The sequence below is a fragment of the Primulina eburnea genome, chromosome 2, assembly GCF_022965805.1.
Source record: "Primulina eburnea isolate SZY01 chromosome 2, ASM2296580v1, whole genome shotgun sequence".
NCBI classification, from domain to species: Eukaryota; Viridiplantae; Streptophyta; class Magnoliopsida; order Lamiales; family Gesneriaceae; genus Primulina; species Primulina eburnea.
In genome coordinates, this window is record NC_133102.1 from 43,014,548 (window position 1) to 43,027,596 (window position 13,049).

Sequence of the window (13,049 nt, forward strand, 5' to 3'; positions counted from 1 at the left end):
TTCATCCTTAGATCTACTACCTTGAGATTTGCGAAAGAATCCGCAAGCTCCTGTAGATCCTCTAAACCAATCCTTTCTAAAGTTGTCATCAGATGAATTTCTTTTCTGAGACGGACTTGATTAGATTGATCATTTTTTCTGCTTCAGTCAAAGGTTTTGACACCACTCTGGCCTTCCCTTGTTGATGTAACAAAGGTTCCGTACCAAAAGATGGTGGTAACCAACCTCCCGAAGTTCTCCTACTGGAATTTGGTTGTTGTTCCAGTTTCTGAATTCTTGTTTGAATATCCTTTAATAATCCCAGAATTTCTTCTTGGGTTTCAAGGATTTTCTCAACTCGTTGCGGTACAAAATACAGTATATTGCCATAATTTTGGACTGTCTTTTGAATTTCTCTAAGATCTAAAGAGAGCTTAGAGGAGTCTGGAACTATCTCCAGAAACTTATTATTTTGGATCATAAGTTTACCTGAGATTTTACCTTAGGATGCAGTAGCTTCTTCTGTTTCTGATATCTAACAATAGTTAGATGTACTTGTTTATATTCCAAAATATTGGAATATTCCTTGTAAATTATTTTCCTTGAACCGAAGTTCGGATTCATAATTTTTTCAAAATTCTCCTTCTCATACAATTAGTTACTAGTAATAATAAAATTTGTGTTTGAAATAAATCAACTTTTGGCTCTGATACCATTTCGCGAAGCGCGGGATCCATTAAAATTTAAATAAGGATAATTAAAGATAAGGGTACTTTTGGGTTTTAAATTTGATTTCTTTTCTCCAAGGAGCTAAGACCAAACATAGTTTGGTTTAGGGACTATCCACCAATTTGCCCACATATGTACACAAGTACAAGCACACTCGGTAAAGTCGCATGTCTACCACGTCTAAGTAAATTTTCAGAGATCTGATTGACTCCTCTTGGACATTTATATTAAATTTTTATATATATTTTACCACGACGACGCAACTTAATTCTCTAAGGTTGAGTCTCGGTTATTTTCTTTGGATAAATTTGATTTTAGTCCGGATAGATAATTTAAAATATTAAAAAATTTTATAATTTAAAGTTCTAACCCGAATAAAATCAGGATTCACAATCAGGATTCACAGGTCCGCCACTGGCTATGCACCAAAACTGTTCCCAAAGGCACGATATCACTAGCTGACCAAGAAAATCGAGAGATTCCACCAAACATGCTCAAGAATTTAATTCACCACACATCAAATTTATTTTTGCTAAATTACTTGCATTATTACAAAATTCGATACGTTTTTTATTATTTTTCTCCCATGATACAAAAAAAAAAAAAACCCCCATGAAATTTGCTAGAAACAACAACTTGACAACACTTTTATTAGTTCAGATAATCAAAATTCAAGAAAACGTTACTGGAATTAATCCACCTTGGAGCCATGGGATCAACCAGAGATCTTCGAAGCTTCGAGATCCGCAGCCTGTTTGAGGAAATTCTTCCCCTCTCCATCATCGTCCACCAGCATTTGAATAGGGTTCGAGCCCAACCCATCGGCGATAGCCAGCAGTATGCTCTTCATCTCATCCCCGAACTCCTTCCGATCCACCGTCCCATTCTTATCCAAGTCGAATTTCTCGAAAATAGAGTCGTACAGCTTCGTCAGCTCCTCCGGCGTGGTGGTCACGTCCATCCCGAAGTGGGTCTCGAGCAGCCGCAGCGACTCGAAGCCGTGGCGGAGCTCCGACCTGGACAGAACTCCGTCGCTGTTGAGGTCAAGGGACGCGAAGGCCTCGTCCATGCTCTTGTGGAAATGGGGCTCGTCGTTGACGAAGGAGATGACCGTGGAACCGTCGATTATGATGACACCCATCGCAAGAACTCGAAAAGAAGATTTGGGCAGATATCTCACCGACAAAATTTTAGTCTTAAATTGAAAAATCGTTGGCAGAGAATAATTCCCCGGATTAACTATTTATTCCATTCCTACGATATATATATATATATATATAGAGATAATGGAAGACAGCTTTTATCTTTGATACCACACAAACAAGCGTTTCACAGTTTAATACTGAGATATAAATTTCAACTTAATCAGATTTATGAAAAGACAAAAATTTATTTGAAGAGATGTCACACGTCGTTTTTGTGAGACGAATATCTTATTTAGGTCATTCATGAAAAATATTATTTTTTATGTAAGAGTATTACTTTTTATTGTGAATATCGGTAGTGTTGACCTGTGTCACAGATAAAAATTCGTGATACCATCTCATAAGAGACCTACTCTTATGAAGAATATTATTTTTTCTATCGAAAATATTTCTTTTAAATTCAGTTATGGAGTGAGTCGATCTGTCTTTTACATATATAGATAAGTGACATAATCTCATAAAAGACGTACTCATTTGATATTTGTTTTTTCATTGTTATTTATTATTGGATTTTTTTCCCAACAAATACATTTTGTGATAGAAGATGTAAAAATAAAAATTAGGAATAATTTAAGAGGAATATAAGTATATACTACCAATCCCATTTATTAGTCACTCCTGAATTTAATTTAATTTCATTAACTTATAAAATTCTTAATATTTCATATATTTTGTTGTTTCTTGATATTTTGCAGCTGAAACAAATGGCGTACCAATAGGAGACCCGGTATGTTGTACGAAAAAACCTCATATTTATTTCAAATCAACCCTTATGTTATTTCTCCTTAAAGCCCCTTCGAAGAAAAAAAAATGCTAAAATCCCCATATAAAAAAATGAAAATCCTCCATTTTTTATATACTCATAGCTTGTAAAACTCATATAAAAATTTAATAATCTAATTAAAACCCTTTTTTTTCCTTATAAAATCGCCCCATTTCTTGTTAGTTTCATATATAAATTAAACTCATTTATAGGAAAATCAATAAGCTAGAGAGTAAGTCTTTCATGAGACGGTTTTACGGATCTTTATTCGTGAGACGGATCAATCATGTCAATATTTAAAATAAAAAATAATACATTTTCGTAAGTGACCAATATAGAATATTTGTTTCACAAAATTGATTCGTGGGACCGTCTCACATGAATTTTTATGTAAGCTAAAGCCCTTGTGTTATATCATATCACTATTGTTTTGGAATCAAAACTTTTCGTGGTCCATCCGCCATTAGTTTTTAATGATAAATTATCTCGTAAACGAGAGAAATCTTCGGCATGGCTCAACCGAACAATAGGGACGAAAATGATCGATCAACTCTAGATTATTAAACATGAAAAACGAAATATAAAAGGAAAACAATATTGGTTGAAGCCAAACTTAACATCATCGTCTCATTTGTAATTTGCAGCAAGGGTCAGAGGTTTCTTTCTTACAAGATCCGGTTCGGGATTTACTACGTTGACTACAAGAATGGGCTCAAAGATGTCGGCTATTTGTATTGGGTACAAAATTAGTAGGCCTTTACCAGCCCAGCCCACGACTACCTTTTGTATATGAAAAAACCAGCCCAATCTATTTACGGGGCAGTTAAATTTGTTGTAATGATGAAATATCTTATTATGTTATGTAATCTAAATAATCCAACAGTTGTAAAGTGTGATTTGTTTGCCCTCGTAATTGTATAAAAACTTCTACGAGATCGTCTCATATATCAATTTTATGACACAAATCTCATATTTGATTCCACCCATTAAAATATTAATAATTTTTTTATTAAAAAAATATACTTTTCATTACAAATATAAATCGGATACAAAATCAATAAGACCTTCTCATAAGATACCTACTATATATAATAATTTTGATTTAAAAGCTAAATCAGCCCGAAGTACTATGATCGATAAGTCTAGAAGAATAATAATAACAATGATGACGATGTATCGACGCCAAATTGTACTAGGGAGAGCTTCATTCATATATAAATTCATTTGATCAAGAAAAAAAAAGGGCAACTTATGATTCCGAACATCAATCTTTTCAATTTTGGTTTTAGTACCTAGTTTCCCAAAATACCCTTCAACTTTATTTTTCAAATAATTGATTTTCTTTTTAAATAATGGTCCATCATGCTTCCGTAAAATAAATTAAATCTTATACCTCTTTGACCGGAGTACCACCGAGTTATATCCACCGTATTTTACAGACTGCTCCTCACAGCCCAACCACGTGATCGCAACCGATGGTTATTGTCGTAGATTCCTTCAGCAGCACTTGGCACAACCTTAATTCGTTTCCTACCTTAAGGTGTACAATATAAGATAAATTTTGAAAATAATACATGAGAGGGGCTAAGAGCAAAAGATCTCTTTATTCAAACACAGAACATTTATTAATACATAGTAACCTCCTGTAGAGGAGGAGAAACTTATTTAGCTACTCACAGTAGCTGAACTTACTACACACATAAACTTGAAAGAAAATTATTACAAATGATTTGGAAGAAAAATGAAGAGGTTGATCGATGCCTTCATCTTCCTTCTGCTTCTTTATTTATAGAAGGCTTCTTCGGATTTGAAACTCGGACTTCAAATCTTCATAAGCCTTTACAACATGCTTGGGGACCATATAGTGGTTGAGTGGTCCCTTCATGACCTGTCTTTTTCTAGATTATTAATCTAGAAATTAACTTCTCATCTTCTTTTATCTCCTTGAGATACCATTGACGATGAGTATACAAGATATCTGCGGTAATTTCGTCTCCTTTTTCTCGGAAACGTTGGACTAGCCATTTGAGTGCATCCGTCTGTTTTCTCTTGTAATTGATTCTTCTTTTCAAAACTTTCAGATATACACGGTACATTTTTAAGTTTTGATTCTGGCATGTTTAACTGGTTCCATTTCCCTTTATTTATAGTGTAAGGTTTAGGTCCAGTTTTTCTTGTCATCTTTATTGGATTTCTTTTTTAAATAAAGCATCCAATGTTCCTTTGTCTTTTACCACTCATTTATTAGTGGTTCTTGTGTCTTTTCCCACCGATTATTGGTGGTCCTGTCCTTTTCACTCACATGGTAGTGGTCCTGCTTTTCTTGGTGGTATGCTCACATGTTCCTTTTAACTTTGTCGAGGAATCTTTGGCTTTCGGTTTCCTCGAGGAAAACGTGAATGTGGTTCATCCCCACTTGTACTTGTATCGGTAAAGTGTTTCCGATCAGATCTCGGCTTGAATCCTTTATCGAATTCCGGTTCTTTCTGGTTTTGACATTCTGGACAGATGTTTTCAGACCATCTTCCCACATGTGCCATGTTACAGAATTTCCGACGAGTTTCTTTACTGGCCGGCAGCTTGCTGTTCCACAAAAGATTTCTCTTTTTCTCGAATAAATCTTCTGCAAAACTTGTTGTTTTTCCTGTCATGGTATTTAACATGAATGATCCATTCACTGAATGATTATAAAATTTGAACGAAAACTTGACTTTATCCATCTCAGTGAGACAGACCCATAAACCCCAAGCTCTTCTGGTAGAAATATCCTCTTCAGTAATTGAAGCAACCAGGGGTGTTTCTTCTGTTGGAGGGTCCTTGATAAATTTTTGGACATTTGTATCCGGCCTCCTTAGCTTGATGAAATGAAAGGCTTCATTAGATCCCTTTCCGGCTGGTTCTGGTGCTGAAATAAAGAAGTATAGCTCCAGAACATCTCCTCTGAAAAAATAATCATTATTCGCCCAAGTTTCATGTACAGCTTCCTGGATCCACTTTGGTAGACCTGAGATTTCCGGAAAGCTGGGTGATGTAGTATAAACTGAGGCAAGAGCACCGAATTCATACCATGCTTTAACCTCTTTCGGATATGAATTTGGTTTCATCCATACCCTTGATATTTTCCTGAAACATCAACCCTGTTTGTAGCTAGGTTAATGCCAATACGTGTTTTCAATTTCTCCCAATTCTGCTGATAAACCTGAAATGGAGAAATTACACTTTCATTAGTACCAACCTTAGCTTTGCCTTTGTCAATACGAGGCCTAAGGTTGATCTCTCTCTCTTCAATCCCCGAGGTGAAGTGTTGGCTTGAGGACTCAAGATAAGGATCAGGAGTCTCAATTTTTGTTTCAGCCGACTCATCTGGTGATGATCCCGAATTAACACTTGTGCAAGGGGTATTTGAATCCCCCGCTACAGGTATAGAGTCCTATACTCGAAAACTCTCTATTTGAGAAACCAGTGGTTTCTCAATGCCTTGGAGGATAGGTCTTTGCATTACAGACCATAGCTGAGTATATGCCTGTAAACACCCTGTAATTCGATCAGAGACAATTCTCTTATCAGCTTGTTGTAGCCTTCCCGCAACTTCTGTGTTTACAGCTAACTTGTTGAACTCGGTTTGAAGCATTTCAAGGTGTTCCCTCAAATGCCTCTGAATCTTGATAATAGCATCTATGTCAATGCTGTCCATCTCTTGTTAAAAAATATGCAAGAATATTTTCATGAGATTTAATTATCACAATATCAAAAATATAATTCTGACATAGTGTTTGCCATCGTAATAATCTAGCCTTCTCAGGTTTAGACTCAATTATATTCCTTAAAAAAGCTTTCACTTGTGTATTATCAACTTTCAAAGTAAATTTCTTTGCCAGTAAAAATAATGACCATTTTTCAAAAGCCCTTTTTACTGCATAAAATTCTTTTTCGTTGATATGACATCTGATGGCTTCTGCATCTGAAAATAACCCACTACAATATCTGCATGGTTGTTCTCCATCTGGGGTGAGCTTAGTAAGAACTGCTGCCCACCAATAATCACTGGCATCGGTATATAATACCAGATCAACTTTATCTTGAGGAATAGCCATTTTCGGAAGATTTTTGCAAACCTCCTTTAAATGGATAAGTCCTTTTGTGTGTTCGTCTGTCCATATAAATCTAGCATCTTTTTTCAACAATGGACTGAACACCTTCCTGTGTTTTGCTAGGTTTTTGATAAACATCCCAGCAAAATTAACAACTCCTAAAAAACTTTGAAGTTGTTTTTCGTCTTTGAGACTTTCTGGAAAATTCTGCACCTTTTCGACTATGTGGTCTTGCAGAATTATTCCTGACTCATCGATTTCAATTCCAAGGAATTCAATCTTTCTTGTAGCAATGACTGCTTTCTTTTCAGATAAAATCAGTCTTTCTTTCTTGCAAACATTAGAGAAAATCTCTAAATGCTTGACATGTTCATTCATATCATTAGATGCTATTAAAACATCATCAATATAAACAAACATAAACTTAAAATAGTCTTTGAAAAGATTATCCATCTTTCTTTGAAATATCTGGGGTGAATTAGCCAATCTCATTGGTAATACTTCCCAAATATAATGTCCTTGAGGTGTGGAGAAAGCTGTGAATTTCTTGCTTCCTTCCTCCATCCGAATCTGATAAAATCCGGACTTACAATAGAATTTAGAGAATATCTTTGCATTGCGTATGCAACTGATTAGATGTTCTCTGCTTGGTATAAAATATCCATCGAACTCCAGAATCTTATTAGTTTCTTGATAATTAATAACTAATCTGGGTTTACCTCGTTTAATCTCACCATGATTTCTTACCAGAAAACCTGGACTACTATATGGTGACATACCTGCTTTGATCAAACCAAGGTCCAAATGTTCCTTGATTATAATCTGCATATCCCTTTGATCAATGATGTTCATTGGGATGGGTTTGCAACGGACAAATTCATACTCTTTGCCTTCCTTGATCTTAAGGCAAGCCCTGAGTTGATTTCTGTCCCACCATGCTAAAGGATCTTCATTATAATTTTCTTTGATCCTCTTCTTGACATCTTCGAAGATACCTTAGCTTCAAACTCTATTTCATTTGTATGTAGAGTTATCTTAAGGCATTCTATATCATCTGGTTGGAGTTCTTTATCTGCTCTCAAATGGAGCATTGTTTCTCCAAACCTTCTTGAATCCTTCATTTTTGGGTTCAGAAGTTTTCCTGAATCACCACGCTTGCTGCGAAACTGGATTGGCAGTTTTCTGTAAAATGCCTCTCGTAGTCTCTGGACTATGATTTTGTGAATACAAGGAGTTGTAAACACTAGTCTTCTAGTTTCATTTTCTTGAGTATAGGATTTGAACATTTGTAAGAAATTATTTCCTAACAAAATGTCAGTTCCTGTATCATGAAAATAAATTGGTGGTGTCTTTACCTTATACCAAGGTGTTTGTCCGGCACCGCCAATCATAATTTCAGTCATCTAATCCCTTTATATAAGATTAAGATTCTTCTGGAAAATCTCTTCCAGCAATCTTTGGTAATTCTTCCTCCAAATTATTTGGAAAAACTCCTCGTTTTGCTCTGCAGATTCGAGCCCCTGAATCAATATAAGCAGCAAAGTATTCTGCCTTATATTGTTCATATAACATCCCTACTGGAATGTATATGGAGAATGGACTTGTGGTCATTAGATTTTCCACATTTTGTCTTCTGCAATAAACTCCATTCCATACTCTAGTCGTTTCCAATGTTTGTGTTCCTCGAGAAACTCTAGTCCAAGAATCAGTCGATCTGATTCTTTCCCTGGAATTCCTTGAATGTGAACCTTCAATTCTCCGATATTAATCAGTCCTTGGTAAGTTCCTATCATCGGTTGTTCTAAATAGTATATTGAATTACAAGGAAATTGATTCCTTTGTTTTGTAATATCAAATACTATTTCTACTTCCTTCCAACATTCTGGGCATCTAAGTTTTCCTATTGTAGAAAAACTTTTTGGCTCCTGTTGGGTTTCTAAGACAGGCATTTTTCCCCACCTGTAACTTGTTATTCTATCTCCCTGAAAAGATAGTCTTCTTAATTCCAGTCTAAGACTTTGATTCCTTTGTAGAATCGGTTTGTCTTGTATTTGGATATCTGTTTCCTGTATTAACAGAAACTCTACTCGTTCTGGATAAACTGCCTGAGCAACTTTTCCAAATATTTCAGGGATTTCAATAAATTCATTTCTAATAAACAATTCAGAATGATGTGTATTAGATAGAGCATATGAAATTTGATAGGTAATAGAATATGGCCTATTACCTTCTTTCATCAGCCTTTTTTCCTTGAAGTTCTGATGCAATGTCAAGGCTCGGCTGAAATCTCGAACTGCCAGGTTGTAGGCTATCCTTGGATAGATTACTTCTACAATCTTTCCTGCACAGAGATTTCCTGAGATTGTTCCCAGCACTGAATCTTGTAGATTCCCCATTATTTTATCGCATATAGCAATATCAATTGGTGAATCTATCCCTTCTTTGAAGGTAGCCTTTATCATAATCTGGATTGCTCCGATATGAATCTAGGACATAGTCCTTGCTACTTCTATCTTGAGTTTTTGTAATTCCTCCTTAATTTCTTCGGAAGGAATTAACTGCATCTCCATTCTATTTCATGTCAGTTCCATCGAGATTGCCATTTCTCTTCTAGAAACTTTATAGATTAGATGATGCTTTCTGTTTCTTAGGCCAAGACTTCCTAAGAACTTTTCTACCTGTCCTGCAGAGAAACCTTGATATCTCTGTAGACTTGGATTTTCTCTCATGATTCTTTGAACCAGGTTATGAGATGTTGTTGTCTGGCTGAAAAACCCAGACAGATCTTCATGTGTTTCGTGTCGAAACACCTCGTCTTCAGTCAGATTCCGATTCTGTTCCATCAGATTCTTCCTGACTTAAGACTTCTTCTTCTTCATATATACTTTCATCTGAGGCAATGTCCTCAAATCGGTATACTTGAATAAGATCTTGGTAATAAACTGTTTCTTCAATATCTGGAGTAGGATCGAAGCATTTAATACCTCTTTTTTCGTTTTCTGGACAGTTGGTCGAGATATGACCTCTTGCTCCACATGTCCAGCAATTACAATCTTTGAAATTTTCATTAGCCCGAGTATGAGCTCTTCTGAAAGTTTTCTTTGTAGGTGTTCTTCCTGTGCTTCGAGATGAACTCGATGCTTGGGATGATATCCTACTTCTTGATGGTCCACTTCTTTGTCCAGATTTATAAGATCTGGCTTTTTGTCTAGATCATACCGTTCTTGGTTTCCAAGAACTTCTTCCACTTCGTGCATAAGGATGAGTCCTAAAACTGTTCCTTTTATGCTTCTGTGGTTTACTTCCAATAATTGTTGGAAGATCATTTTCCTTACAACACAAAGGAGTTCTTTTGTTGATACCCCTTAGCCGTTTGTAATTCTTTTGTAATGCTGCCATATGACACCATTCTGCCAATTTTCCTTTAAGGAAAGATGCTCTTCTTGCCAACGTATCTAGATTACTAGGTACGTATTCCCTTATAAGCATTTCTCTCCAAGGGCTTGGCATTTTTGCGAAGAAAAGCTGCATAGCTATATCTTCTTCGACTCCTGAATTCCATCTATATTTAGTGAATAACATAATGTATTAATCCACCAAACAGATATCATGCAATTCAAGACTATACAGAGCTTGAGTGTATTTCTTCTTCTTCTCTGTATCTTGACTGTTGAAATAGACTACCCCTATAAAATGTGCTTTAAATAGGGTAGCCATTTTTCCACCGATCTCACTAAGAGATTCACCAGCTAGGACTGACTCTTTCATGTCTAATGAAGTCATGTCCCAAGCAATTTTCACTGATCCCATAAGACTCATTTCCAAAATTTTAATGAATCCTTCTTTGTTGAGATCGAGTGTTCCTGCTGCAATTCTCATAGCAGATGTCCAATCATCTATGAGATCTTCTCTGTTTTTGAAGTCTAATACATCAAGGTTAAGCATAACCCCGTAGGGATGTATAGGATCTAAAACAGTTTTCCCATAGGGTGTTTGGTGCAAAGGAATTTGATTTCTCCTTGCCCTTGTCCCTGCTGGGTGTGATCCTCCACCAGTATGGAAATCAGATTGAGATTCTCTCATATTTATATTTCGAGATCCCAAGCTTTCCCTTGGTGGTTCTTGAGAAGATGACCAGGTTATAGCAGGTGGTGTTTCACCTACTGCTGTGTTCATCTTTAGATCTACTACTTTGAGATTTGCGAAAGATTCCGCAAGTTCTTGTAGATCCTCTAAACCAATCCTTTCTAAAGTTGTCATCAGATGAATTTCTTTTCTGAGACAGACTTGATTAGATTGATCATCTTTTCTTCTTCAGTCAAAGGTTTTGACACCACTATGGCCTTCCCTTGTTGATATAACAAAGGTTCAGTACCAAAAGATGGTGGTAACCAACCTCCTGAAGTTCTTCTACTAGAATTTGGTTGTTGTTCTAGTTTCTGAATTCTTGTTTGAATATCCTTTAATATTCCAATAATTTCTTCTTGGGTTTCAAGGATTTTCTCAACTCGTTGTGGTACAAAATATAGCATATTGCCATAATTTTGGACAGTCTTCTGAATTTCTCTAAGATCTAAAGAGAGCTTAGAGGAATCTGGAACTATCTCCAGAAACTTATTATTTTGAATCATAAGTTTACCTGATATTTTACCTGAGGGTGCAGTATCTTCCCTTTCTGTTTCTGATATCTAACAATAGTTAGATATACTTGTTTATATTCCAAAATATTGGAATATTCCTTGTAAATTATTTTCTTTGAACCGAAGTTCGGATTCATAATTTTTTCAAAATTCTCCTTCTCATACAATTAGTCACTAGTAATAATAAAATTTGTGTTTGAAATAAATCAACCTATGGCTCTGATACCATTTTCGGGAGCGCGGGATCAATTAAATTTAAAATAGGAAATGAGGATATTCTTGGCATTTAAAAAGAAATTTTCTCTTTCCATGTACTAGAACCCAAGTTCTTTTATAAAGGGTATGAATCCTAATTAACCCAAAAAAAATCACCCGGAATCGCCCCTCTGGATTTTTGTTCGATTAAGGATGAGGAGGATAAGGGGGAAAAGGTCGGCTACTTTGAATCGGGGGATAGACTGGATTCTGAGGCGCTGACGAATTGTTCGGCATCGAAGCGCAACTAGCATGGAGATCGAAGTCACACTCTGAGCAAGAATACGAGAATCCTTTACCAGCAAGACTGCAAAAGTTGCAAAATATGTGTTAGACTGATAAGTAGGAACTGGAACCAAATTCAAGGGATGGTTCGGGTGAGACAGGTGCTTGATCGAGCGCGTCGCGCGGTAGCATTGTTCGTGGAGGAAATATCGGCATTGCCAGCACACGTAGATGTCGCCCTGGGCCGGGGTGGTGGTTGACTGCTTTAACCGGGTCATCACATTCTTTCATCGTCAAACTTTGATTTATCTTGAGCTTCAAAAAGATAAGAATACTCGTATCCTCTTCTAATGTGCAAATAGTTTTTCTAGTTGTATTTTTGGTAGAGCCGTCGAAATGAGTCAAGCTCATCAAGCAATCACGCCATAAAAAAAATAGACGGGTTGAATTACTAATTTAGTGGCTCGTTTGAAAGTGAACACAATCCATTTGGCCACGGCTGGGGCAGTTATTATATTATTGGCAGTTATTATATTTTTTCATTGATTTATATAAGGTCAGTGGCGGATCCAGGATTATATGTTTGGGAGAACCGGCTCACCACCAACTATGAAAGTTTTAAGTTGGGAATTTGACCATTTGTACCCTTTGTAAAGACCCGTTATTTAGTTTTTCGAAATTTTTTTACAGAAAATGGAACGCGGACCACATGTGTAAACCTTGAAAGTCTATAACCATTAAACTAATTGTAGATACTCTATTTTTTTATGGTCAAATAATATATATACTAAATAATAAAATATATCTTATATAGTAATAATTTTTTTAAAAAAAATTTACAGTGGATCCGCTTCTGTATAAGGTTATTGTGTTTTGAAATTTTTTACGAATGATCGATGAGTTTTGAATGATTTATAATTATTAATCATATTTGATGAAAATTTTGAAAGATATTGTTTATAACGTTTTAAAATATTTATATTATTTATAATAGTTCATATATGTCATAGTTGAAGAATTTTGAGAAATAAATTATTTATAATAATTTATATATTATTGTTAAAAAAATTGATATATATTTTTTTATTTCTGGCGGGTTAGTACTTCCCAACCGATTTATTCGCGGGACGAGACAACATAGGACGAACAGTTAGATCACTGA

General features: G+C 35.7%; 1 protein-coding gene across 1 annotated transcript; it reads right to left on the reverse strand.

Moving 5' to 3' along the window:
• Positions 1 to 1,209: 1,209 nt before the first annotated feature.
• Positions 1,210 to 1,966, reverse strand: LOC140824744 (uncharacterized). The gene has a single exon (XM_073186291.1). It carries the CDS (start codon positions 1,847 to 1,849, stop codon positions 1,424 to 1,426), a length of 426 nt encoding a protein of 141 aa, XP_073042392.1. The 5' UTR covers positions 1,850 to 1,966; the 3' UTR covers positions 1,210 to 1,423.
• Between the last annotated feature and the right edge of the window lie 11,083 nt (positions 1,967 to 13,049).